We start from the raw sequence: 27,010 nt of genomic DNA on the forward strand, positions 1-27,010 counted from the left end.
GGCGCCTCCTCCGCGGCGCGCAGCCCCCCGGCAGCGCGGAGCCTCCCCCCGCCCCGGGCGGCGGCGCCTCCCCGGCAGCGCGGCGCGGAGCCCCCGGGCGGCGGAGCCCCCCCGGCAGCGCGCAGCCCCCGGCGGCGCGGGGAGCGCGGATGCGGCGCGGAGCGCGGCGGGCGGCCGGAGCCCAGCGCGGGGCCGAGCCCTGCCGGGGCCGGGGCCGGGGCCGGGGCCGGCGGCGGGCGGCGCGGCGCGGGCCGGGATGCTGCTGAGCGCCGCCGCCGCCGCCGGGCCCCGCGGCCGCCGCCGGGAGATGCTGCTCATGGTCGCCCTGTGCCTGGCGTGGCAGGAAGCGCCGGCGGCGCCGACCCCCGCGGCGGACGACATCACCCGCGGAGTTGTGAGTTACCGCGTCCCCCCTCCCGACCCGGTGTCCCCCCCCCCCCGGTCCGGGCATGCCCCCGGGAGCCCCCCCTGCACGGCGTCCCCGAGCGCCCGGTGCCCTCCCTGCGCGGTGCTCGCCCTTGCACCCACTGCCCCCCTGCGCGGCCGCCCGGCTTCCCCCCAGCTCGGCACCTGCGGTCAGCGAGCCCACTCGCAAACGCACACGGGTGGGAGCTGTGCAGGCGCTGCGCCCCGGGCTGGCCCCGAGGCTCTCCGTGCCCGCGGTGGGGCCCGTAACCTCCTGCCAGCAAACGCAGTACCACGAGCGAGGGCAGCCCCCGGCGGGGAGGGGCGGAGGGGCTGGGGGCTGCTCCCGTGCCCGCAGCGGGCAGAGGGTCGGTGCCGCTGGGGTGGTCTGCGCAGCCTTGCGGGGTTTTGCAGTTGTGCTTCTCCTCTCGCAGGTGTTTGCCCTATCTGCAGGGCAATAAAAGCATTTTAGTGGGCAGTGGGGGCTCGGGTTAACGTCCCCGCTGGGTTGCAATGCTGGCAGGTCCGTGGCGACTTCACGCTATCCCCTCAAAGAGGGGGAGAGACAGGGGCTTTCCTCCTGGAGGAGAAGTTTATTGTGGCAGGCGCCAGCCTTCGCTCGGAAGGAGACCCCGGCGCAAAGGGAAAAGCCGCCCGGCTCTGTCAAACGCGGGCTTCCCCTTCGGGTGGGCATCAGAAAGCCGGTGCGTAGCTGCGCGTTGGGCAAGCGGTGTTGGGGCTGGATCCGCCGGCTTGGAGCAATGCCATGAAATTCAGCGAATTTCCAAACGCCGCTAGCGTGCTGCTGCTGGGAAGGCAGCTCTGCCGCCGAGGCAGGGCCGTGGCGAGCACGGCTCGCCCAAAGCAGCGCGCCAGGCTGCCCACCGCCGTGCCGAGCCGCCAAGCTGGGGCCCAGCGGGGCTGCGAGCGGAGAGGCTCCTCCACGAGCCCCTGCTCGTGCTCCGGGAAGGGCAAAGGGTGTCTTTCCACCTTGGTTTAATAGAAAACAGGGGGAAATGAGGTGCATCTGCTTTATTATTGTGCGTTCACTTTCCTCTGTAACCAAATGTTGACGCTGAAATTAATATTTAATACAAACAGCGCATGAATTGGTACATCCTGCCCCGATCAATTTGATTCAAGCTTAAAGTCTTTGACCTTCTTTTACCTTTGCGACCGTGCTTGCTGCACACAGCTTTTACAGGTTAAGTGTGAGCACTCAAGGGGGCTCGTTAGTTGTTACTGACAGCTTTTAGGCATTAAGGTGCCTTTTTGTCCGGGCGCTGCAAGTGAGCAGTGGTTCAAAACCGCGCTGCAGGAGCGCGGGGTCCTCGCGCAGAAAGGGCGGCAGCTCCCGCGAAGTTAACGGCAGGTAACTGCCCGCGAGAGGAGTTAGGGAGTGCTGCGCTGCTAAGCCCAGAGCTCATTTATTCTGGGGAGTTTGGACTAGAGGATCTGAAACGTGTCTCGGTGATCTCTGCCTTTCAGTGGGTGTGCTTGCTGGGGCAGATGCATCCCTTGGCTTTGACAGAGCTGGTGAATTAGGAAGAGGGTTGATTATAAAGAAGGTTTGTGCTTGTGCCCTGTAATGAGCAGCAGAGAGCAGAAAACGCCAGGTATTTTTGGAGGTGTTTGTCAGGAAAAAAACCAGCGTGTGGGAAGTGAGCACTTCAAGGAGGATCGTTTGACATCCACTTTATGAAGCAACTAAGAAATTAAAGATGTGTGATGCCTTTCAACCAAATATTTGAGAACTGGGGAGCATGAAACCATGGCAATAGAAAGCTCCACTAACCTTTGAAAATCATACCCAGCAGTTCTCCGCAGTAAATCCAGTGCAATGTCAACATAGCTTTTACGTTCAAAATGCCCCCCTTGCAGCGGAGAGGCTGCCCGCCGACCGAGGCAGCGCGCAGGACCCTGCGCCTGAGCTGCACGCTCCGCTCCAGTCAGCTTTAGGTTTATTTTAAATGAAACAGTGATGCTGGGCCAAATTAAAGTTCAGCAAAACGAAAGAGGGCTATAATTCAAAGGCGGTTCTTGTTAGAGTGCTGCCCAAAGCAATATAATATTGAATGATTCTCCAGATTTCATTACCAGAGGAATATCTTGCCCAGTTTATAAATCTAGCTTGATTATTAATGTTTTTATTATTCTCCATTAGCTGCTCTAACAAAGAGAGCATAAAGCAGAGCAGATGGAATGAAGCTTGACTTGAGTGTTTTCCTTGAGTTTTAGTACATCGGTTTTGAGATTTACCACCTCACGTTTTGCACTGCTGCCTTTTGTACAATAAAACCCCCAAACCACCTCACTGTGCTGCTGAAAGCCCAGGTATGTATATCGTTCACAGATCGCATCTTCTTACGGCTGTTTGACTTAGGAGTCTCAGGGGTCCCAGCAGCAAAAACTTTATATACGTTAGCAGTAACCAAGTAATGAGAGTTCTCACTTCACCGGGCTTTGAACCAGGTCCTGGGGGAGGTCTACCTTGAAGCCTTCGTTTTCATAAGGGCTGGCGCGGAGGAATCTGTGCACTAAAGGTGTTGACCTGGAGACCTGCTGTTTTAAAAGCGTGCTCGCTGTTAAAAAAGCAGTTCTTGGCAGCAGGGTTGCGTTATCATCTGCTACAGATACAGATGCTGTCTGGTGGGAAACTCTGGGTATAGAGCAAAACCTGTGGCGTGTAGACAAATGAGTGTCCAAAGCAGAGCAAGGTTCCTGCTGCCGGAGAAGTCCCTCTGTCACGCGGGGTTGCAGCGCAGGGGCCAGCCGTGGGATGGGTGCAGTGTTGTGGCCGAGAATAGCCTGTGTGGTTGGGGGACAAGTGACGTGGGAGTGCCAGGAAAGTTTTAGCTGAGTTGCAAGACCGTTTGTACAAAAAACAAGCGCGATCTTCTTATGGACTGTGTGATGGGAGGTGCCGGAAAGTTTGGTGCCCTGGCCCCCTCTCCGCTTCCCGGGTGTTTCATCAGCTGGGGACTTCAGAGCATTCCTGGTGCCTTGCGTATCGCAGGAGACGCCTCTCCCCGCTTCCCGTTCACAATGCCGGCCTCTGTTGTTTCCAGCTGAGTTGCTCCGGGGGGATGTAGGCATTTGCATTCATTGCCTGGGGCTGTGGGCCCAAGTCCCCCCTTGCTGCCGCCATCCCAAGCAGCTCTTTGTGTGCGGGCAGGACCCTCGCCTTTGTAGCAGCTTCTCATTTGAATGAGAAGGATGCGCTTTTGGGGAGGCCGGTTTGCAGAGCCCTCCCAGCCGTGCCGCCGGCAGGGCTGCGGTGGCCCGCCGAAGCAGACAGAGGTCCCTCTGTCCTGGGAGTGAGGAGCGGAGGGGAAGGAGGAGCAGCGGCGGTTTCCCGCAAAGGCGAGGGTTAAAGAGCCGTCTGTGCCGTGCGCTGCTCAGGTGCGGGCTTCTGAAGCAGCCTGGGGAACGGGCTCCTTTGGGGTGGTTTTGGTGCTGCTTTTCCCCTGTTTAAGAAGCAGCGTGTCTCTAGAGCTGCTGAGCTCACCGTCAGGGTAGGAGCTTTCCCGCTGCTGTCCCCATCAAATGTCAGCGTTTCATGGCTGTTCCCACACGTGGCCTCACAGGCTAGTCCAGCCTCCTTTGCACCCTGGCTGCTCTAAGAACAGCCAGGAACTTTCCTAAATTGATGCATTTAAGTGTCTGGGATAGGGGATGGTGTCTCTAAGGCACGTCTTATTTTCTGATTCAAAGCCCTTTTAAAGTAAAATCCTTGCATGGAGATAGGCTGTCTGATCTGGAGAAGCTAACAGACTTGCAACTTTCTGTTGCTGCTAATGGGGAAATTAAAAAATCATAATCCCAGTTAGAGCTTCATTCAGCCTTCTAAAATGGCAAGATTGTCAGGACAAAACGCTTGATAGATTCCCTAAACAATAGTACATTAAGGCCAACTGTGCAGGAGAGAAGAGCTTTCCTTGGCCCCTCTGCCATTAAAACACTTAGTTCCCTGTTAATGAGGAGTCCTGGCTTTCCCAGGTTCATGAATTCCCTCCAAGGCTGTTAAGCCACCATGTAAAAAAAATATGCTGCCGGTTACATTTTAAGGTACCTCTTGAAGCCAAAGTACAATGCGAACTAAATTGGCTTGACGAAAGGCTGGCTGGAAGCTTTCAAACATACAGGCTCCTGTGAAAGCATTTAATCTGGTATTAAAGCTCTGGCTGGTTTGAACTGCTACTTCCCTTTCAGATTTGAGAGCCCCAGACCTCAAGATACAGTAATGCAATTTTGTCCTGTGCTTGGCTGCTATTGTAGGCCTAGCTGCGTGAATTACTGAGGGTAGTTAAGCTAAATTACCCGCTTTAATGAGACTCTGCCTTTAGTAACGGTTCTGAGCCTGTGCGTGAAACCGCGACACTGGAGGCTTTCCCGTGTTTCGGGGAAAGGGATCTCGGGGGGATGGATGGGGCGAGCCCCCTCCTTGGCCTCGCTCTTCATCCTTGGAGCTGAGCTCTGGCTTTGAGGCGCTTGGCAGACGGGGCTACGTCGCCGGTGTTGGTGGCACTTCAGGGCTGTGACAGAGAGGCATTTCTTATGAAAAGCTAAGATGCGTGGCAGAAGAAACTTGGCTGCAAAGACCCTCGCAGCACATGCCCTGCCATTGACTTTGGCTCGTTGGCTACGCAGTGCTGTGCTTTTAATGTGTGTCGCCCACATGAGCTCCCAGCTCACCCCCGCGGCTGTCGCTGGGTCTCAGGGCTGCGCTGAGCTGGGTGACTGGCTCCCGAGCCACCACCGGTTCCACCCTCGGGGCAGGAGGTGCTGGGCGAGACTGTGCAAACAGTGTCCGCTTTCCTAGGGGTGGGCGAGGATGTACCCAGGCTTCGCTGGCCAAAATTCCCCTCCGTGCTGCCGTGAGCCAGCTCGAAGGCAGCGTATGCTGGAGCTGTCCTTGTGCGCCTTTTAATTTCCCCTAAAGACTGGTGGAATTTGCTGTAATGGAAATTGCTCTGCCTGCGTGCGTGTCTCCGTGATTTAGACAACCACCTCGCTCCTGCAGCGCTTGGTTATTCTCCTTTGTTAAATTACACTTGCCCGTGGAAAGTGGCATGCGAAAGACGGCACGTTGCTGTCCGCGGCCTTCGGTCAGGCGTCGCTCTCCTGGTCTGGGTGTCTGCAGCAGCTCTGCTGCGAGGGCCAAGCAGCTCCGAGAGCAGCGTGTGACTCGGCGGTGGGACCAGGTGCTTCGTCCAGGTGACTGTGCCTCCGCCTGCCCACTGGCATGACTCGGGTGACGGCATCGTGAAACCAGGGGACTTCACAGATGTCTCCGACACCCAATTTGGCCTGCAAGTTCGTTAGATCTAGTGAAGGTTTGCTGTGACTCATCACTATGACCGCTCACTAATTTCTAATTATTTACTTATTGGCAAAACTGCTGCAGGGGTGGATTGCACAGCTCAGGGAAAGGTCACACTCTGACTGAAGAAACCTTTATTCCTGTAGTGCTACAAGAGCAGGCAGACACCCAGCCTGGATCTCAGATTCCTGATTGCCTTCATGGAGGTGACAATGTGGGAGGGAAAAGCCTTTCTCTTAAACCGGGCCCATCCAGCATGCAAATCGGTGGTTAACAGTAAACCTGGATCACTGTGTTGTTGCTCTGAAAAACAGTATCCCATTTTAGAGTAGAGCTGCACTTGAAAGCCAAGGATTTGTGTTCAAAAGAACCCGAATCTGACAGCAACAGTTCTTCTTGAAATGCTTTCTTTAATCAAAATCACTATAAATGGGTAGATTTGGGAGTTCCAGAAGCTCTTCCTGATGTGTGCGTGCATCTGTGTGTGTGTTCTTTGTCCCAGATTTTTATGAGGATTGTCTCTGATTTCTGGGTCAGAGAATTAAGAGATTTGATGTTATATTAAAAAAACACACCAAACCACATATGCAAAGTTAAACCCAGTGAAAAACAAAACAGACGTGTGGGGGCGAGGGGAAGAAACCGTTGAAGTTGAGCAGGACTGGAGAGTTTTAGACGAACACAATGAGAAGCTGCCTTTGACAACAGGTTTGTTCAGAGAAAAGTCGTTCAGTGACATGGAGTAAATGCCAAAGTTCACTGAGAAATGTGATCTTCAAATGAGAGTCTGACAGTTTGATTAGCCTTGATGATTTGATAGAAAAGAACTTGATTAAATCTGAGGAATTTCCTGCATCAGAATAAACCATATGCACAGAAAATCATTCTTCCAAGAAATCTGGTGATGATCTACAGTTTCTGGCAAGAACGGTCCAAATAAGGTGATTTGGAAAGTGGCAGTACATTGGTTTTTTGTTTTGTTTTGTTTTTCAATGTTTTTTCAAGAGGGAGTTTCTGATTGCTGACTGTCGGCCAGGCGGAGTTCTTCATATCAGCTGGCATATAATTTCATCCTGACAATATTGATCTTTTGAGTGAACAAAAGCAATTTTACCTGTGTCACAGGGTCCTTGCTTGAAGATGATGGAAATGTTTGGATTATGTAGTCTTGTCATTTAACAAACCCCAAATGGCACGTCCTGTTGTTTAACTCCCAGCTGCTGAAGAATGCCTGACTGCCCAGGCGCTCTGCTGTTACATACTCGCTTTACTCTGCAATTCAAGTGTGTCTTACACGGCCACCTATGCTGGAGCAGAGATGGGCTGCTTGGAGCCTGGCACGAGCCCCAGAGCTGCTTGGGCCTGGCTGACTGGCGCTGGTGACTTCTTTCTGCAGGAGTTGTGACTTTGCGGCATCTGGGGAGGAAGCAGCAGATAGCTGCTGTGGCAAAAGCTTGGTGTCCAGCTGCACTGGGGACCACAATTGACGGTCATTGATGCAGGAGGCCCAGTGCCCTTGGAATGGACTCCTCTAACGTGAGGACAGCTGGCTTTTCAGAGAATGGAAAGCCCGTGGCTTTCACATGCAATCGCTTTGCAATGGACTTTCTTACCAAAATGGGGAAGAGACAGCTTGTCTTTCCTTAAGGATGCGGTACAAAAGCTTCCCTCAACCAAAGCAGAAGTGGAAGATAAGAGGTCTGAACAGGTTCAACCAGAGGTCTGAAATCCTCTGTGCAATCGCTCTCTTGTTTTGAGGTGGCTGCCTGTTCTGCACCATGGTAGAGATGTTTAATCTCTGTACAGCTACCAGAGTGCCCCCTCCCCCCAAACTGCCCAACTCTGGATTTTTCACCTTTCTTCCCACCAAATTCCCCTTGCTGGGGATGACAGATTACCAAGAGATCAAAATGGACCTTCACCGACTATTGCCAACCTTTGGGGATCTCAGTATCTGATGCTTTTTTGATGTTCAGAGCAGAGCTGAGAGTAGTATGGGCACCGAGTGAGCAAGTGAACCCTGGATGGGACCTGAATGGGATAGAAACATGGAAAAGACTAGTGTGTGAGGAAGGGGGTCTGCATGGGATCCCTTCTGAGAAGAGAACCTGGAATCACTAATCTGAGGAGCTGTGCGCTTGATTAGCTGCTGTAGACTGTTCACAGTACTCCAAGTTCTAAGCTATACTGCTGGTTCTCGGCCTTTATTTTTAGGGATATTGGTCAACCCTTCATAAACATTTGCTTTTCTCAGTGAGATGTTGTCATATGCAGAAGTATTACTACCAATATTCTGGCTGAAGTGCAGCTTGGGAGATTGCTTTTTGCATTTCGCTTGAAGTCTAAGCTAAGTTTGCAGAGCCTCCTTGAAGATGTGTGATAAGTAAAAAACTTGGAGGTCTGTTTGTGTGAAGGGTATAAGAGAAGAAAGTGCTTCTGTTTTCCTACTGTGGCTTCTGGAAAGCCCAGTTGTAGACTCAGGTACCTAAAAGTACATGAGGAGCAGAAAGATACTGTGACCAAGCCAAGGCTCCAGATCTAATTACCTGTAAACTCTGGAGTTGATTAATTCAGCCTTTGGGAAAGGTTGTCAGCTGTCATTTATCACTGAATAAAAGAGAAACAAAACAATCTTTCCAGCTTTTCTCGATCTCACCATGTGCAGTCCCCTCTGGAGATATTGCAGCCACTGAATGTCTTTTACTTCTCAGCTGGTGCTTAGTCCAAAGCTGTGGGTTGTCCCTTGCTGGAGGGAGAACGTGTGCTGCTCTGAGAGCTGGTGAAGTGAGCTGTAACATGCTCGCCAAGGTCTGTGCCTCTTGTAAGGAGGCTGGAGTCAAGCGTGGCAGGCTCCCACTGCCGAGCGATAGGATTGTTACCACGCTGGTACGTGCGTTTGCTTTGTTCTTGTTCCCTCTTTAAGCTCTTAGTCTCCTTCCGGCACATTAGGTTCCGGAATGGCAGTCAACAAGGCCACTTGAGAAGCATCTTTGCTTCTTTGATAAATTCTCTGCATTAAATTGGCTTTTATTTTTCTTGTTTGTTCTCCGTTTTGTTACTCTGCAAATTCCCCACTGCTCTGTACCAAACCATGCTGTCTCTGCCTTCGCATCCTTCATGTCAGAGATGCGTTTTTGTTCAAAAGCGAGAGGAAATTGGGTTCACAAAAGGGAAACCCCTCATGGACACGCTTGTGTCCATGAAGTGGCAACGTGTTTTATATAAAAACACAGCTAAAGAGAGTTAAGTGGTTTGGGATTTTTTTGCCAGATTTTGTTTATGCTGCAGAAACGTATCCTCCAGGCCTGATCAATGAGACTGTGAAATGAGGAATAATCTTGTATTGCCTCAGCCGGCACTAAAATGTACAGCAGTCCGGTTCTTCCTCCTGGGCTGGATGCGTGTCATATTCCGTGACAGAATGACAGCCCTGTCAGACAATCTGTTGCTGTTTTGACGATCCTAGTACACTGCGTACTTTGGTGTGTACTCAGTGTCCAGCAAAATCGAGATAATCTGGAGGAAAACAACCACGCTGTTCCAGGTCCCATATAGACTATGAAGGGGACAGCACTGATTTGAATAGTCTTCTAAAAGGCCACTTGGATTGAAAAACTCCCCTCCCTTCCCCGAAAGTTACTAAATTTCCCTTGAAAGCCTGAGGATGAAGTGTCTGATCAGCCTGGCTCGGAGGGACTAGAGGTGGTCACTGACCTGGAGCAACTGCATTGCTCTCTGCAAGGTACCCTTGGCTCCGGGGCCCAAGTCTCTAAGATTTACAGACTTCTCCTCATGAAGGGTCTCCAGTTCGGTCTGGCGTTGGATGTCTGAGCTGACATACTGTGAGTCCGCGACAGTCCCAGCGCAGCTGCACCAGCCCAGTGCACCCGCCTCGGTGGATGGCTCTCACGGTGCCCCCTCCTTTGACCATCGCTGCAGCTCCCCGTGGTTAGATCCACTTAAAGGATCACCACAGGGCTCCAAATAAGTCGGTTGCTAGGTCAGCACTTGTCAGCATTATGTATTTTGGCTCTTAAGAGCTTCTTTGTTCCCCACTTCAAACCACAGCGGTGCGTAGGATCACATAATGGAGTAAGAAGCATTTGATTTATGTGCTCGGAATTGCCGTACGCATACGAATGCCGCTGTGTGCTGGCGGGTGGCCCCGAGCCCGCACCTCGCCCCGGGGTCGGCGGGGCCCTGCCGCACCGAGTCCCGTCGCGCTCGTGGCGTGGTTGGGAGCCCGCAGCCTTGGCGATTCTGGGAGCTGTGCCTGCCCAGGCCGCGCTGCGAGGGAAAACGTGCTGTCCGTTGAGCTCGTGAGCCTGGCTTGTGGGGAGGGAAGGCTTCGGGACCACTTCTTGCAAAAGTTTCAGAGCAGTTGCTTGTAGCAGCAGCGGGGACCTTGCTGCGAATCTGAACCGCGTCCCGTGGGGCTGGCGAGGGGTCTGCCATGAGCGGCAGGAGGGAAGGGCGGTGGTGGAGCTGAGCAGCCCCAGAGCCCTTCTCCTGCCGCGAGCTTGTCAGAACTGTGTTTTAAATGGGAGCAGCTGAAGGCGCGTGGGGTGGATGCCGCGTCTCTCCTCAGCGAGAGGCGCAGAGCCTGTGCGACACCCTCCTGCTCTGACGGGTCCTTCCTGGAGGAGGCCCACCACCACCACCACCACCACGTCACTGGGTCCGTGCCCCCTGGGCAGGAGGTCTGCAGAAATACGCGCAGGAGCACGAGGCCAAACCGCGTCCTTGTGGGGCGGCTGCTGGGCGGTCACACACGGCCCGCACGGAGCGAGACCCGAGGGGCGGCTCCCGCTTTCGGGAAGGCGACGGACCCGCTGCCTGGTGCCAAGCCCACCCGGGGAGCCACTGGGCCCTCCTGCCTCCGCCTTCCCTCGCCCCGCCGGCGGGGTGGGAGCGGGCGGCGCGGGCAAGGCCGGGCGAGCGGCGGCTGCGCGGCCTGGGGCGCCCTGGGGTCGCCCTGGGGACGGCCGCGGCCCGCTGGTGGGCACCTGCCCTGGCTCGCTGTCGGCGTTGTGCTGGTGCCCTCCTGTGGAAACCGGGGAAACGTCAGAGCAGCCAACGTCTTGCCGCACACGGCTTCGCGAGGCGATGGACGTCTCGCCCGCCGGGCCCGGGAGGCCGTTGCCGCCCTTCCCGGTGGCCAGGCCTGGGGCCGCGGGTGCCCGGAGGCTCCCGTCGCGCGCTGTGGGGCGGCCGCGGACGTGGCCCGAGTGTCCCCTCTGCCGCGGCGGGACGAGGCGGCTCCCGGGCCGGTGGCGGGTGAGGCAGCCGGGGTGACGGGGTGCTGCGCTCGCGGCGCTCCTAGCAAATAGCTTCGTCCACATCCGCCCAACGTTGGCTTTCCAAATTTTTCTGTTTTGGGGGGATAGTGTGCGCTGGTGCATTTTGTGCTGCTCTGGAGCCCGCGTGGTCCCCGCTGCTCCCCGTCGGAGAGCCCCGAGCTGCCTCGGTCAACTCCTGTAAACGTCAGTGGGTGAACGAACCGCTGTTGCCTCCGCAGCCCATTTCGGCCCAGAGCCGCCCCACCGTTGCGCTCGGGAACCCCCGCCGCCCAGGGCGGGGATGGAGAGGGGGCCTGGGGTAAACCTGCCGGTGACACGCACCCTCGGACCCCGCGGATCGCCTCGCCTCGCCTCCCCGCTTGCGGTGGGCGGTAGAACGGCTGCACTACGCAGAACATGCTTCCCGCGTCCCGCCGGAGCCTCCCGCTCTCCTCCTCCACTCCCAATTCCCATGCCAGCCCTGGGGGCCTGGCTGTGGCCAAGCTCCTGTCTCCCCCCTCTGCTTCAGGAAGGGCTTGCTAAGCACGTCTAGCTGTGGCCCCTGTCCCCGCCAAATTACCATTCTCCTTTCTTTTCTTTTCCCAGTTTCCCTCCCATCTCATATATTAATTTCCTCTTTCCAGAAAAAAGCAGCTCCTGTTTTAAATTTCTGAAGAATCTTAACTATTAAAATCAACCTGTCTCCTCCTACATTTCACAGGAGCTTGACAGCTCTTCTTCATTCTAGGCTTTCCTGGAAAGATATATCTACACCCCAGCAATGCTGGCGGAGGCCAAAGGTTTCGGCCCAGGGCACAGCGTATAGATCCTCGGAGTGGAAAGGGCACCTGAGTTGCAGCAGCATTACGTTGAATTTGTCTGGAGTACTTGGTGTGACTCACTTTCTGTCCCTGCTGCATCATCCCTGTCTGTACAATCCCAGATAATCAATTGTGCTTGTCTGTTTAAAGGAATTGGTTCTCAGGGCAAGGACATCTGCTTTTTTGTTGCTCTGAGGATCCTCTCAGATCATCTCGGACCCTCTGGGTTATCTACTCCCATGCTGTACCTGAGCCCCCAGAGTCCTGAATTCATTCCTTTTGGTGAGGGATGGTATTGTATTCCCAGTGTTACGTACAGGGAATTCAGTCTTGGGAACGATAGACTTGGTCAGAACCAGGTTTGAATGGGGCTGAGGAGCTGAGCCCTTCCTCGTGTACTCAGAGAGGCCTGTATCTTATTTAGAGCCAATAGAGACAACTGCAGAAATTTAATTAACATTGCAAAACTTTTTAAACAGAATTTCTGGCAAAATTGCCAACTCTGCCTTTCAAGTGGGTCGGATGCCTGAGCAGCCTCCATAGGGAACTGTCAGAAAATAGCAAATGTTTCTTTTGCCCAGACTGTTGTGAGGACCATGGAGGAAATCAATCTGGCACTCTGTCCTCCTCCAGGGTAGCCTTGAATCCTAAAGAGAAAACTAATTGGCAGCCAACTCCCAAAACAAAAATCTAGGGATGCTTCAAGGAGCTGGAAGTTGCTTGGATTGCAGCTGGGAGAGAGGCGATGAGGTACCTCAGCCTGCCGCAGGAGCACCACGTCATGATGGGCCGTCTGGGTAAGGAAGGAGGGTCTGGCCATCATCATCGTCTGCAGGTGACGGACTGGGCCCAGGGCTGTGGGGAACCTGGAGCAGAGTGCACAGGAGGTCCCCTCCATTTGCAAAATGTGGACAGCAGTTGTTTGTAACAAGGAAGAGTGACCGTCTGCAGCCATGACAGCCTGGAAAAATAGAAGTAAAGGAAGTGGCAGGTGGAGTAAAATATGCACCCAATTGGTTCCTCCACAAGGACGAAAGGCAAAATGAAAGGGGCAGACGGAATTGCTCTGTTGAGATAATTACGATACCTGCATTTTTCAAGTTCTCCCTTCCACTTCGTCCTAGAGGAGGGACCTCATTCCTGGCAGGCCAGCACACCGCAGGAACAAAATCGCTTTCTTCTCTGTATCATCAAAATCCAGATGGGATGTGCTCAAGCCATCCAAAAAGTGGGTCAACAAAAATGGCCCTTCTTTTGGAATTGCACATAAATAGAGGTGCTGTATTAATAGATCATTGCCAGGAATTTCTACCTTGCTCGTGGAGACCCTTTTCACCATCTCCCTCTTAGATACCATTTCTTAAAAAGACTTCACTGGACGGCACAAGTCTAACAGAGAATACGTAAAGGGAAGTGTAATTTAGTGATGGATTGATTTAGTCCCAAGGAGTATTATTATTAATGTCTGAGATCCTGGTGTTCATTGGCAGGTGCATTTTGCTTTACCTGTGCAAAGAAGCTTAGGTCGGATGGTCCTGGGTGAGAGCTGAATCCAGCCTCTGGTGTTGCCACAGCGGTAACAGTGCTGGAAAGGGTGAAAAACCTCTGCTCTGGGGATCACCCAGGCAGCAGCTGAAAGAAGTCCCAGTCTGCTGATGAGCCCAGCACCTCTCATCTGCGTGCTGGGAGGCAACAAACACGGAGTGCCACAAAGCCACTTCTGTCTAATCCTTATGGGGGTCCAGGTAATACCCCCCTCAAATTGGTTGCCCGCAGCAGGTTGGGGTAGAAATGCATCAGTCCTGAGGCCAAGAGCTGGCGTGGAGGGGAGGCACGTTCCTAGATTTCCTTACCTTCAAGGGGCGTAAGGGCCTATTAGACAGAATAAAGGAGATTCTGCTCTTCATTAACAAGCACAAAGGAAATTAGTTGTTTCCACAGCATCGAAACAGCTAAATCAAACTCAATGTGCCTCAGTCTCTTTGGGCCTGACTTGCTGGCGTCCAGCACTGCGGAGAGGCAGTGGGAGCAAGAACTAACCTTTGGAAGAGCGGAGAGTGAAGCAGCTGCAAACAAATCCTTTAAGGACTCTCCTGACATAAATAAACATGGAAAATAAATGATGTCCCCGGCACTCTGCCCTCAGCTGATGGGAAACAAGCTGCATTAACATAGTAGTTCAATAACCTGGAAGAGCTTCAAAAGAGAACTGCTTGCAAGTCCCAGGAGCTGATACGAGCAGGGGAAGGGGAAGTGTGGTCTGTAACCGTACAAAACAAGATTATAAAATGTGACAGAGCACTTAACAATGGGGTGAGAAAGTACTTGAAAATCGAATTATGAGTGATGATATTTTTCATGTGAGGACGAGCAGGAAGGAGAGGAGGTGCCTGCGCAGTAGAGGGTGGATATGCAGGCGCGTGTGCTGCTGAAGGCTAGGGAAGGACCCCGGGTTTCTATGCTAAACTTTGCAGCTGTGACCTGGGAGAGTTGCTTGCACCTTCCATCCATCACACAAATAGCAGCAGTACTTGCTGCAGGGGAATACACTGGTAATTAAGATGAGGGTACATAAAATCTCTTGGGAGGCTCCGAGATGTAAATTCCGTCCCTAAAGGTGCAGAAATAAGTGCCCAGCATATAAAGCAGGTTGTCTTTTTTTGTCTGTATTGTATTCAAGCTTTTTGGGAGTCATCTCTGGCTTCTGGGCACAGGGAGCTGAAACAGATGCAAGATTTATAGTAACCTGATTGAGATGCCTGCTAAACTGGCTGGGTGAGTACCAGGCTGAGAAACACGTCTGAGAGACCCTCTGCTTCCCTGGTGCAGCCTGTGTTTCTTGGGGAAACACTCGCCTCGTGCGTAGTGGTGTGCTCACGTGGCACGCGTGGCTCCGCTCAGCACCGGAGAGGGGTGACGACAGCGCGTCCTGTCCCCAGATGTGCGTGGGTAGCTCTGGCCACCTTCATCCCAGCAGAGAGGTTTTGTTAGGAGTTAGCAGCTGGCAGTATCCACAAGTACCTGTTAAACACTGAACACTGCTCTTGAACTACCTGTCAGGTGAACATGCAGGTGCTGGAGTTCAGGGGCTCTGTGGTTACGTAGCCAGTCCTGGGGCGGGGGCAGGAGGAGATGGGGAGGCAACAGCGAATGTTTTGGTTCCATAAAGCTTTCATTTTCCGTGCGTTCTGCATAGCCATGGGCGGGCACGGTGCTGCGGCCCAGCCACCGGCTCACACCAGCGTGGAGAGGCTGCCGACGCCTGGGGCTGTCGGGTTTTGAGGCCCTTTGAGTAGATGTTTTGCGACTTGGGAAGCAAGTCCTGCTCCACGCGGGAAGGGGCGATGGAGGCCGAGCTGAGTCAGGCATGCCTGTGAAATGACTTTTGCTTTTCCACAGATGCAGACACCTTTCCTCTCTCCGTGAAAACAGTAAGGATTTTATTTTTCAAAGTGGGAATATGTCGGGTTGCGGAGCAGAGATCCGTGAGAATGAGAAGCTCACTTTCATTACAGGAACCTCCCCAGGCTTTCACAGGTTTTGTCTCACTCCCACAGTCCCCTGGAGCCATTTAGAAGTGACAAACCACTTCTCATCTGGCAGAGGCAGAACCTGGCACTTGCTGGGGCGAGAGAGGAATTTCTGCCTGCAAGGTTTTTCCCTTGCTCCCTGCCTGTGCTGGAGACTGCGCTGGGGAAGTGCTGCGTATCGGTGCGCCGGACACTGCTTCCAGTGTCGGGAGATGTGGCTTGCTCCCGCCGCCTTCCCTCCGTGACCTTATGCAGTCAATCTCTCGCCCACGTTGTCCTATTTTACAGATGGGAAAATGTTGCTTCCTTTCTTCTGTGAAGTCCCTTGACAGTGACAAATGGAAAGTGCTGTGCTATTGTGATTTATAACACAAACTCCCAAAGCCCCAGGCGTGACTGGTGGCCACCATGCCGTTCGTCATGCAGGTTGGGGCAAGATGTGTTCCTCACCCTGCGTGGCTGTTCTCTTCTCCTCTCTTCTCTCCGGCACACACGGCAATACGTCTGTGCAGCTGCAGCGTGTGCTGAGAGCTCCTGCACAGTGTCCCTAGCAGAGACCGTTGCACATCCGATTGCCCTGCAGACCAACTTCAGACCTCTGCTTTCTTCTGATGCTGAGTGCCCCAGACTGCATGCGGGATTGTACGGTGGGGCAAGGCAACCCCCGCTCTGGTGACATGCCTCGGGGGGTGCAGGGTGACGTATCGGCCGAGGGCCTGGCAGGGAAGTCCTTTGAAGGGATTTTTCCATCCCGGGGGGCAAACACGAGCAGTAATGCCACCCTGAGCAGCGAGAGTGGGAGGAGGAGAAGAGGGGCGGCGTGGGCATCCCGGGGAGGGGGCTGCTTCTCTGCCAGCCGTCGCGAGCAGCTGCCCTGGCAACTCATGTCACAGAAACGTCGCTACCAGCCCATCCTGCCCTTAATCCCATCCCTTCCTGCTTCCCACCGCTTCAGCCTGTCTCTTGCTCCATCTTTAATTAGACAGGACAGGGTGTTACCGCCGGTATTCAGCGCTCCCTGAAAGCCTGTCTGTTGCTGAAACGTCGTGATGGATCGGAGGGGTTACCGCTTCCTTTAGTTAAACTGTTGCAGTTCTCTGGCTCCTCTAGAAATTTCCTTTTGTTCATTAAATGACCTGTCTGTTAAGGCCCAGATGGCTGCTTTTCTCTCAGCTTTAGAAAGCGCCTGCTTAATTTCCTTGGTGTGCTGCCAGCGGCGCGGCGCGGGCAGCCGGGGCTGCCGGGGAGGTGCTGAGGGCTGGGGAGCCCCGGCCGGGCTCCCGCGGGTCCCCGCTGACGCCCCGTGCAGCCGCAGAGGGCAGGGGGAAGGCTCCTCGGGGCCAGCCGGTGCGTCACCGCCGCTCGGCTGAGCCGCAGCGATCTCCCGCGGGTCGCAAGCCTTGCACAGGGCCTCCTGCACTGCGCGGGCAGCACCTTGTGCGCGTCTTTAGAGGTTCGTGTGTTTGAAGGCCTTTTCTGATTTCTGATGTTGTGCCAGTGCTGCTGCCTTGTGCTTTGAACTTGTATTAACTCTTCATTTCTACAGAGGTCGGAAAGTTGCTCGGTGCTTACAGCAACAAGGACCTGTGCACGCAGCAGGAGCAGCCCGGAGCCCCGGGCGCCCTGGCCCGTGCGCGTGAGGGAAGTGACTTGGGTTTGGGGCTCACCTAACGTTCACCCCGCGCGATAGGAGTCCAGGACGAGAGGCGAAGGAAACCGCGCCCGGCTCGGAGCAGCGGGCGGATTTCAGGCAGGCTGGGGAGCGTCGCTGCCCTTGCTGGCCTTCGGTGCACCCCCGGGGCAGCACCAGGCCAGTGTTCGTGTGCGGAGCCGGGCGTCGTGGTCAGGACCTGCTCGCGGGAGTGGGGAGGAGGGGGGAGGCTTTGCAGAAACCCAGGTTCCCTGCTGCCGGGCTGAGCCATTTGAAGGGAAGAAAGCCAGATTCAGAATTGCCACAGCACTCAAGGAAGGCATTTTATTATCAAAGGAGGCCTAAATAATTCTATATAGTGACTTTTAACATTCAGCTCCGTTGGAGAGGAACTGTTGTTCGGAAGAAGGGACGGTCTGTTAAAGCACCACTCAATCAAGGCAGCTGACAGCAATTCACTGCTGCAAAGGTTGCGGAGGCAAAGCAGTGTGATTTGCTCAGTCGTGCATTTTGCGGCCCTTTCTTCTCTCCACCTAAAGCTGCTTTCACAGGAGAGATTCCTGCAGAAAAGCAAACCTCCAAAAGTTTGTTTGGTGACTCAACTGATCTGTGTCTGTTTTGATGTCTCAGCTGTAGAAAGAAGCTCAGAATACTCTCAGAGAAATCATGTTTTAACTTGATTCCTTTACTGCTGATAGCATCGCAAAAAGGATAAGTGGCCCCTTCATCGGGGGGTGGGAGCGTCTTTTATGGAATCAACCTCTTGCTCATTTTTACTGCGTGAGAGGACCCCGTTGTTCATGGCATCGCGGGGCTGAGCCTCCTGTTTCTGTGTTTTCTGAGAGAGCGGCTGGTGCGTGTCCTAGGTCTGTGTTGCCATTTTCTGTAGGAGGACAAGTCTGGGGCCTGAGGGGCAGGGGATGTCCGTACTGCAAATGCCAGCTCCGTGTGGCCGGGGTCCTGCTGGGACCAGCTGGTGAGGTGCTGGACACCTTACCGCAACAGCCACCGTTATTAGTGGTTCCCTCCTACGCAGAACTTGACTCCTTTCCTTACAAAAGGCAGCACTGACACACGCACACCCCCTCCCCGAGGAAGGTGTTGGAAAGCTGCGTCTGACATGGATTTCCCACCAGCCGAGCAGCATGACGAGGGTTTCATCTCAGAAAATGTCTTCCCTGTGGCCCCCTCATCCAGCACCTGGGGTGTCTCCTGGGGGCCCCACAGTATTAGGAATCTGCCCCTGGGCTGCAAACGCTGCCTGCCTGCTCCAACGGGCCTGGTGGCTTCTGCGAATCCCACCGGCGCCGCGGGGCCCTTCGCCCGCAGGGGCTGCATGGGCTGCAGGGCTGTGGGCTCACACAGGCCCCGTGCAGGAGGCACTGCAAAGCCTTGCTCCAGCGAGGGGAGCGGGCTTCTTCCCCTGCGAGCCGTCGAAAGAGCCAAAGAAGCGGTGTTGTGGCTGAGCCACGTGAAGCGTGTTGCTCCTGGGGTACCAGCGCTGCTAACCCCTCCGGTCCCCCCACTGCCGCTGCTGTTCCTGGGGCTGTGACTTCCTCTTTGCACCCCTCTAGGCTAGCGATTTAAACCTGGCAGCTTGTTGCCAGCCCGGTTGGAAGCAGGACAAAAGGAGGCGTTTCAGGCGTAATGCAAAAAATGCATCCTGTGTGGCTAATGCAATAATCCCTTGCAATCGCACAAAATTTATACTGCATCTCTGCAGAGGGGCCCAGCACACAAGTTCGCTAGTTCTTTGTCTCAGCTTCCCTTGCTCACACCTCCCACCTGCGCTTGGATAAACCTCCTTAATTTCCCTCTCTCTCCTGCTCCGATTTTTGTCTGAGCCAGAGCAAACCTATATATGCCATTTTTCCTAAGAGAGGAGGAATCCTCAGGCTTATTTATCTGCCTAATGATTTGCATTAATCACAATTCCTCCCCCATGACCACCAGCCCTGTGGGACCAGAAATGCAAATGTCTGTAAACCAAGCAGTAATTACCTTTTCCCTCTCTGTCCCACAGAGCTTCACAGCCCGATCTTCTCCCACCGCACTGCCAGTCCTCTTTGTTTCGCAGGTGCTCAGCACCTAAACCTCCTGCTTCTGCATCAGCCCTAAAGATGAACGCCTGTGCTCAAAAGCTTATCTTGATTTGTTTGTGGGGTTTGGGTTTTTTTCCACCTCTGGACATTGAGCACGTCAAGCGTTGCCTCCTGAGAAGGTGCAGCGCACCAAGGTGCACATCTGCTCCCCTCCACGGGGACGTGAGCACCAGGGCCGCTGCTGCGCGAGGGGCTGCAGAGCCGCCGCCTCCCCCGGGCTCCGGAGCTGCAGACTGGTGTCACCCCAGCAGCGCTCGGGAGAGGGACTCGAAGCCGGGCCGTGACGGGGTTGGGGCAGCAAGGGGCCCGTCCCTGGGGGTCGGTCTCTGTCTTGCGTTCGTTACCTGGTGCCCTGGTCCCCGGAGCGCTTCTGCTTTCCCTTTCCGTGATGCCTCAGTGACTTCCCAGAAAGGACTCTTGACAATAACTTTTTATCGCCAGGTGATGGGTGCGCTTAATTTAATTCCTTGGCCATCATTCCAAGGCAATTGCAAGGCAAAAGCCTCTCATTAGCGCGCTTGGCCGCAGCACGGGCTAGGCTTCGACACGCTGCGTTATCGGTCTCCCTGCTGGGGTGGCTGCTCGTTCCGGCGCATGCCAGAGCTCTGGGGCGGCCGGTCCCCGGGCAGCACTGGAAAATAATTGCCGGACTTTTTACTACTGACCTGTTAATGAGGCGGACTCCAAATACCGGTACGTTCATCCCAGGCATTCCCTATTCTGCACTTGCTGCCTGCAGGCATCAGGAGATCTTTAAGATATTAGTTCTGACCTATAAATCCCTAAGCAGCCTGTGACCTACCTGCCTGCAGCTGAAGCCAGCAGCCGTGCGTTGGCGCGGCCGGGCGCACCGGGGCACGCTGTCCTCGGCCAGGGCCGGGCCCCGGGGCTCGCGCCCGGGCAGGCAGGCAGGTCGGCTGGGGCTCGCTGCGAGCTGGCTGTAATGCTGCCGCCGTTGAGTTATGGCGGGATATTACTTGCAAAGTACTAAATTATGTTAAGAGCGTCTGAGTACATGCTGTTGTTTAAGTCTTTGTATAAATCCACCAAGCTCCCGCATATCCCCACTCCGCCTGTGCTCCTGTGAAGGCAGCAGCATGCTTTTCCCACGGTGACTTCTTGGTTTTCGTCCTCCCTTGGCCTGGGCGCACCTTTGCCCTTGTGAGGCCGAATGGTGTGGGCTGGCCTGGGTGCATCTGCGATGTGAGGCAGCCCGGAGCTGCTTATTGCAGGACCTTGGCAGCTGGGCAATTTTGCAGTTATGCAAAATTTACCACTGCACAAACAAAATCTGGTTTCCTTCCTTTGGCCATAAGGCTGGTGACTGATAGCTTTCTCCTATTCCGCTGTGTGTAGGAGGCAAATTGATTTCCTGAGAGGATACTTCTATCCTAGGTCTGCTGTGACTCAGTATAGTGTGCACCGTGCTCCCTACAGCCATCCGCAGGGGTCCGTCATGGGGTTTGACGGGTTTTGCGTTGGCCGTTTGTGGCTTTCAGGAAGGTCCTTTAGCTGCTCAGACCTTTGCCTTCCCACCCGTTACAACAGCAGCCTTCCATCTTTCGTGAAAGGCTTTCAGGTCCTCTGATGAAATGTTTTATAGAAAACCAGGTGCTGGCGGCTGCTGCATAAAAATGGACATTTTGGGGCCGGGGGTGACGCGAACCAGGGGAGCAGGCGTGCACCGCTCTGGCGCGGGGCAGCCAAAATGCAACCCCAGGGAGCCGGTGCCGGACGGGCGAGGAATTGCGGGGGGGGGGGGGGGGGGAGCAGAGGGGAGGCCGCGGGCTGTGGGGACGTCGGCGGTTTCTCCTCCCTTTGGTGAATCCACGCAGCGAGGAGGCCGCGGGCAGCGCCGACCCCCCGAGCCACGCGTCCCGGGCGGCCTCACCAGCAGCCGCTGGGGCCAGCCAGCGTGCCCAATTCGGATGCATCAGGGAGGGCGCGGGGCGGAGATTTAGCCGTGAACCTGTCTGTGCCCTGCCTCGCCGCTGCTCGGGTGTGTTTGGGCTGCCACCCTCGCCCACCGCCGCCGCGGCAGCAAAAGCAGCGTCAGGTCTGCGTTGCCCAACCGCCAGCAGAGACCCGGCGTTGCCGGTAGGTGAGCAGTGAAACAGCTAATGACTTCTGCCATTTGACAAATGTTTCCTGACACAGCCTGGGAGGTCATCTCATTTCCCCTAGAGCCATTTGTCTTCCCTTCCCCAGAGCTTTCGCATTCAAAGTGCTTCTTGGCTTCTGCGGCTTTGCAGGAGCCGAGCGAGACGGCGGAGCTGCAGGCTCCTGGGAGATGCCGCCGTTAGCTGCCGGCTACCTTCCGCGCGTCTGGAGGGCGAGGCACGGTTGAATCCAGCTCCTCGCCTGCTCCCCGCTCGACATCCGCCCCAAGCGCGGGCAGCCTGGAGGAGCTGGCTTTGGGAAGGGCTCTGCTGCCGATGCCTGCACCCTCGACAGTGCAAGGCAAACTGGGGGGTGTGAAGAAGAGTCTAGGGGCTGGTGGGGCACAGGAGGAAACCACTGACCCATGCAGGCAGCAGGAGGGAGGTCCTGGGTCCGTGCGGGGCCGTGCCGGTGGGACCAGCCTCTCGGTCACTGCCAGAAGCCTTCATCCTGCTTTCTCCTTCTCTTGCCTCCCTGCGCCGGCCACACTGCCCTACCGCCGCGGGCGAGCCGTCCTGCAGCCCCCGCGGCTGGCGGGGCTGGTGGCCAAGCCGCTGCCTGCGGTCGCGGCGCGTGCGCTCCCGTTCCCCCCGCGCGTGCTTGCGGCTCCGTGATTTATGGTATAGCCGCCTGTCCTTGGGAGCCGCTGAGCTGCACGCGTGTCGGTGGCCGCAGAGGGCTCGTGGATGCGGCGTGGGGAGCACCGGCAGCACAGCGCGGGGCCGGCACCCATCCCCGAGGCTCGGCTCGCCGCCGTGGACCACCCGTCCCTCCCCGCCGGCCGGGCACGGAGCAAATCCCCCCTCCGATGTGATTAAAGCGGCCCGGCCCGCTGCGCAGAGGCCCTTCGGTGGCGAATTAGCTTTCCGAGCACTCCTGTTGAGAGTAACTGGTCTGTCACTACGGATTTGCCAACATTTTGAGTCGGATTGAATGTGACAGCTGAGGAATTTGCATAGATGCAAGATCCCGACCCAGCGAGCGACTCCCTCTCTAGAAACACCGCAGCAAAACGGTGTTTGCTCTGTTGCGCTCTCCCGCCCCGGGAGCGATCCCGCCGGAGCCCGCCTGGACCTGCAGCAGGCGACCTGGAAGAGGCATTTGCTCGGCAGATCCGAGTTTCTCGGTCTCCACAAAGAGCACTGCACTCAATATTGGATGCGCGTTGAGCACAGGATTGAAACTGCTGCGAGCTCCAGGCGGTTTTGTCTGGGAATCAATATTTTTTTGGCCTGTACTAACTAAAATACTAACTTCAGCCATTTAAAACAAAAGAAAACAACCGAAAACAAAATAGTCTCCAAGCAACCCAATAAACAAGACCTCCAAAGCAAGATCAAGTGAGACAGCAGTCTCTTGCATTTGAATGTCGGAAGAAATGCCGTTTCTTGGTTTTATTTCCCGTGCAGGGGGGCTGAGCTGCTTCCAGCCGGCACCAGCGCAGGGGGCTCGTTTCCGAGGACACGCTGTGTTAGTGGGTGCGGATGCAAGTGGAAAGAAGCAGCAGGAGCCCTTGGAGCAGAGCAACGGGGCTTGTGTGTCCTTGCAAAGGCAGGACGAGGAGCTGGGTGGCCGCGCTGGACGTTTCAGCAAAGGGAGGCTGCTGAAAAGCAGCAGGGGAAAGGCTGGAAGCAGCCAAAGGACGTAGGAAGAGGGGCCGAAGGGCCGGGTCGGTCACTGCTGGCAGAGGAGATGGTGCTGGTTGTAGGCAGCAAGGATGGCCCAAAGGTGGTCGGTGGGTGCAGAGTCCTCAAGTGTCACTTGCTCTTTTTCTGGGCTTCACGGCTGAAGGACGAGTGCAGCAACTCCAAAGTCTTCAGGAAAAACAAGAGTTGAGAACTAAGTGTTGGAAGAGCTAGGCGCTATTCTAGGAAGAGCACTGCCATTCAGAAAGCCGTTGTGTTTTGGAAACAATTCATTTCATTATTTTTTTTCTCCTCCTTGTGCTGTGAGATGGTTGGGTTTTGTCCAAATAGCTCCCATGCGGATGAGAGATGGGGGTCTGCATTTCACGTTTCGTAATCTATGTGACTTGATTAATTTAGCCATATGCTAGAACCTCACGAAATTGGCCAATTTTGCTGAGGTTTAAAATAGATTATGTCCATCTCCTAATGTCAGTTTTGCAAATAACCACTTGGCGGCTTCTTAAAATGTTAAAAATAGGGGATAGGCTGCATCCTGCCAAGGAGAAGGCATATTTAAAAAAGATAATATGTCTTCTGTGTGAGCTCAAATGAGGAAATAGGTGTTTGTAAAGCTCTTTAAAGCATGGTTATGTCAAGAGCAAGAAGATCACATTTGTTTTTCATTTGTATGCAAGGTGAAGAAAGGACAAGGTTTTTTTTCTTCTTCTCCTCTGACTGCTTACAATCTGCCACCATGGAAATTGGTGATAATTGCTGTGAAATGTCTCTCCTGGCTCAAGGTGTAATTTTGAACCCTGAGTATCTTTCACTCTGAGAGAAATTCAAATAACTTGGTTTTTGACACCTTGGCAACACATCACTGGAACATGCAGCAATATGGAGAGTGGTGCCAGCCGCAGAGCGGCATCGATCCAGGCTTCGCGGGGCCCTGGACAGGGCAGCCGTCGCCCCTCGTGCAGACACCCAAGTGCCTCGCTCGCCGATGCACCTTTCCTGGGGCCATCGGTGGTAATTGGCTTTTGCACCTCCAGCTGGGAAGGGCTTTAGACACTTGTTCTTTTATTTTTTCTTTTTTTTCCTCTTTCTGGAAGGTTTTCTCAGTATTGAACAAAGAAATGTAAGAATATGCTTGGAACTGTAGGATGAACTTGTGGTACCGGGAGGGTGGGGAGGGCCGTGTTCGCGGTCCCTGGCTCCTCGTCCCATGCCGGCACGCGTGTCCCGCCGCCCGCTTGGGGCTCAGCAGCCTCGCGGTGCTGGTGGGGCCGTGGAGCAAGCCGCATTCGCGCCCCCCTGGCTCTGGCCCACTTGCGGAGCCGTGACCCGGCCGGCAGCGGGGTCCGGGCACCCAGTGTGGTAGGACGCAGTCCGATGTCCTTGCGCGTCCGCGTGTCAGCCAGCCTCCGCTTGCCAGCCCCTCCGGAGCAGAGGACCCGCCTGGGTTATTACCGCGGCTTTGATTTTCACAGCGCAGATTTCCCGCGGTGCCTTCGAGGTCCTGCAGACACGGATAAGCCCCCCGCCAAGGCTGCTGTCCCGGCAGGGCCGGGGCCTCCGCTGCCTCCGCCGCCGTGCAAGACGCAGGCTCGGGAGGGTGGAGGACAACACGTGTCACCTCTGCAGTGCCCTTCTGTCTGAACGTCCCGGGGGGATTTGCAAACGTTAATTAATCCAGCCTGCCAGCTCCGTCAGTAGGAGTTTTCTAACAGCAGCTGCTCTCAAGGATGTGTAAACTGTGTTGGGGGGGATCGGCAATTTTGAAAGCGTCCCAGCCGGTGACTGTGGTGCGGGGTGGTGGGGATGGAGCCCGCGGGCAGCAGAGCATGGCGGGACGCGTGGTCCGAGGGCCACGGTGCAGAGCGGGCCTCCCCTTGGCTGCTCGTCCCTTTGCAGCTCCTTCTGGTCTCCGGGTTTCCCGGTTTTCCGTGCATGTCCGTCCCTACGCGGCTGCGTTTTCACGCCAGGACGAAGAGGGATCGGGAGCTCTGCTCGCCTGAAGGCAGGCAGGAGGTCGAGCCTGGCCGGGGCACGCCGTGCGGCTCTCCCGGGCCGTCGCGGCAGCGGTGCGGGGAGGTGCCCCCCTCGCCGACAGTGCAGCACTCTGCTTCGTGTTGTGGGGGGGATTTGGAGGAAGCTCAGGCTTCAGCTGAGCGTGGAGCTTGCCACGCAGATAGAGCGCTGCCCGCGCTTCATTTTGAAGCCCTCGGCTGTGAATAGATGCTTCGCCACTGTGTCATTGCACCAATTTCGACTGTTCTGGGCACCAGAATCACTACAGGTTTAATGCTAGCCATGGTTTGATTAGTGCCGCTTGCAGAACCTGAGGTTAACTTGGAATATGTCTTTACTTCAGACCGGGAGCAAAGCGTTATTCCGCACCGCCGGGATGCACTTGCCTCCCCGTGCCAGGGGGACGGATTTGCCTCCACCTCCCAGCTCTCTCTCTGAGCAGGTATTCCTGCATTTTGCACTTGCCGCTTCCCTGGGCTGAACACTTGGGTAAGGCGGGGAGCGCGCCGTGGGCAGCCCCCGGGAGCGACGTACCCGACTGCCCGCGGGGCACCGGTGCGCGCGGCACACGTCTGCGGTGGGAGCGCTGGGTCTCGGGAGCTCCCTGCCGCGCTCCCCCTTCACGGAGTAATGCCAAAATAATCAGCTTAAGCAGGTCTTGCCTCAGTCATGGGGAAGCGAAAGGGTGCTCTGATGGCAATCATGCTGATCCCATCTGATAGCTTAAAAGCACTGATTCAGCAATCAGGAAAATAAGCACTTGTGTACACTGTTCAATAATGATTAATTTATTCACATGCCTAAAACTAAGCACCTGCTTAAATCCCATTGACCTCGATGGGTCTTAAACACAACTGCTCGCTGTACCAGGATCAAAATAGAGATAGTGCTTCCACCTCTAGGCGTCTGTTGTTTTGACTTATACATTTTTAATACAGCCCTGCTATGGGAATAAATGCGATGAAGAAATGCAAAGTAAAAGCCTGGCTGGGCAAACGCCTGTGGGGAAAGCCCTGTTAGTCCCATTAGGATAATGATTTCACCTGTAGATTTGTCTTAGTTTTATTTTATTGGAAGCAAAAAGGGAGGCAACTGCATGAAAAATTAAGGTGCGATGCTGTATATATTGTGTAATTAGAAAAGCTAATAAGCATTGTTAGAAAAATCTGCTTATTAATTAAGCAAATGGCACTGGTGGGCTAGGAGTGCTACCAGCATCTCCTCCTGGTGTAGCTGGGAGATGAGGATCTGGCCCGCTCCTTCCTGGGGTTATTTAGCAGGGGGCTGTGGTGCTCAGCAGCTGGTGTCAGCGTTCGAGACCATCCCTAGCAGTGTTTTTCCTCTTTACTTGATGCAGTTTGACGCAATTTAATGACGCGTCTCCATCCTAAACTTGGTGTCTTGGTCCCAGAGCAAGCCGAGAGGGGAGTGTTCTCCGCGTAGCTGGCTATGGGTCTCCAGGGCAGAGGAGGACCATCTGGCTGAAGGTTTATTTTCTTTCTGTGCAGCTCTTGGGCTGATGCTGCAAACTCGCTAGCGGGCTCTCCTGTCCTTGGAGTGTGCCAAAGACCTCTCTCGTATATTGATGGCCACCAAGAGATGCTTTTCTCACGCAAGCTCCTCTGTTACAGCTTCTAAATGAGCATGTGTAGCTTGGAGGAGCTATATAGTGTTACCTTTTGGGTACGCTAGCACAATGTTAAAATGCCAGATGCTGAGAGAGATTCCAGTATCCCTGTTTTAAAACTGCTGCCCTTGGAGGAATTGGTGCCTTTTTATGTATTGAATTATTTATAAATATTTTTATTGGTGACTGGATTTCAGAATTAAAATGTATATGTGAAATAAAGGTTTTCAATAATGAAATAAGGTAAGAGAAAGATAAAGCCATTATATGCATAATTAAAATGATGAATAGCTATTGGATTTTACGTAGCTGCTTCAACTAGTTTATTAGAGTGGCTAATTAGCCCCTGAAACCTTTGCCAGGTTGGGTTTGCGTGCGTCTTCCCGCTCCTGCTGAAGATGCTGCAGAGCCGTCGGAGCAGCAGCCTGCTCTGTCCCTCAAGGACACTAACTC

The 27,010-nt window shown here is 54.8% G+C and overlaps 1 protein-coding gene across 3 annotated transcripts in view; it reads left to right on the forward strand.

Moving 5' to 3' along the window:
* Positions 1 to 210: 210 nt before the first annotated feature.
* The window catches only part of MMP17 (matrix metallopeptidase 17), a 78,148-nt gene continuing 51,348 nt past the window's right edge, over positions 211 to 27,010 (forward strand). The window contains exon 1 of one of the 3 annotated variants that reach the window (XM_064522048.1): positions 211 to 394. In XM_064522048.1, the coding sequence (XP_064378118.1) occupies positions 257 to 394 (138 nt within the window). In that variant the 5' untranslated portion in view covers positions 211 to 256. The remainder of the gene's footprint in view (positions 395 to 27,010) is intronic. The other 2 variants (XM_064522046.1, XM_064522047.1) reach the window with 2 other exon arrangements.

This window comes from Dromaius novaehollandiae, chromosome 17 (genome assembly GCF_036370855.1).
Source record: "Dromaius novaehollandiae isolate bDroNov1 chromosome 17, bDroNov1.hap1, whole genome shotgun sequence".
NCBI classification, from domain to species: Eukaryota; Metazoa; Chordata; class Aves; order Casuariiformes; family Dromaiidae; genus Dromaius; species Dromaius novaehollandiae.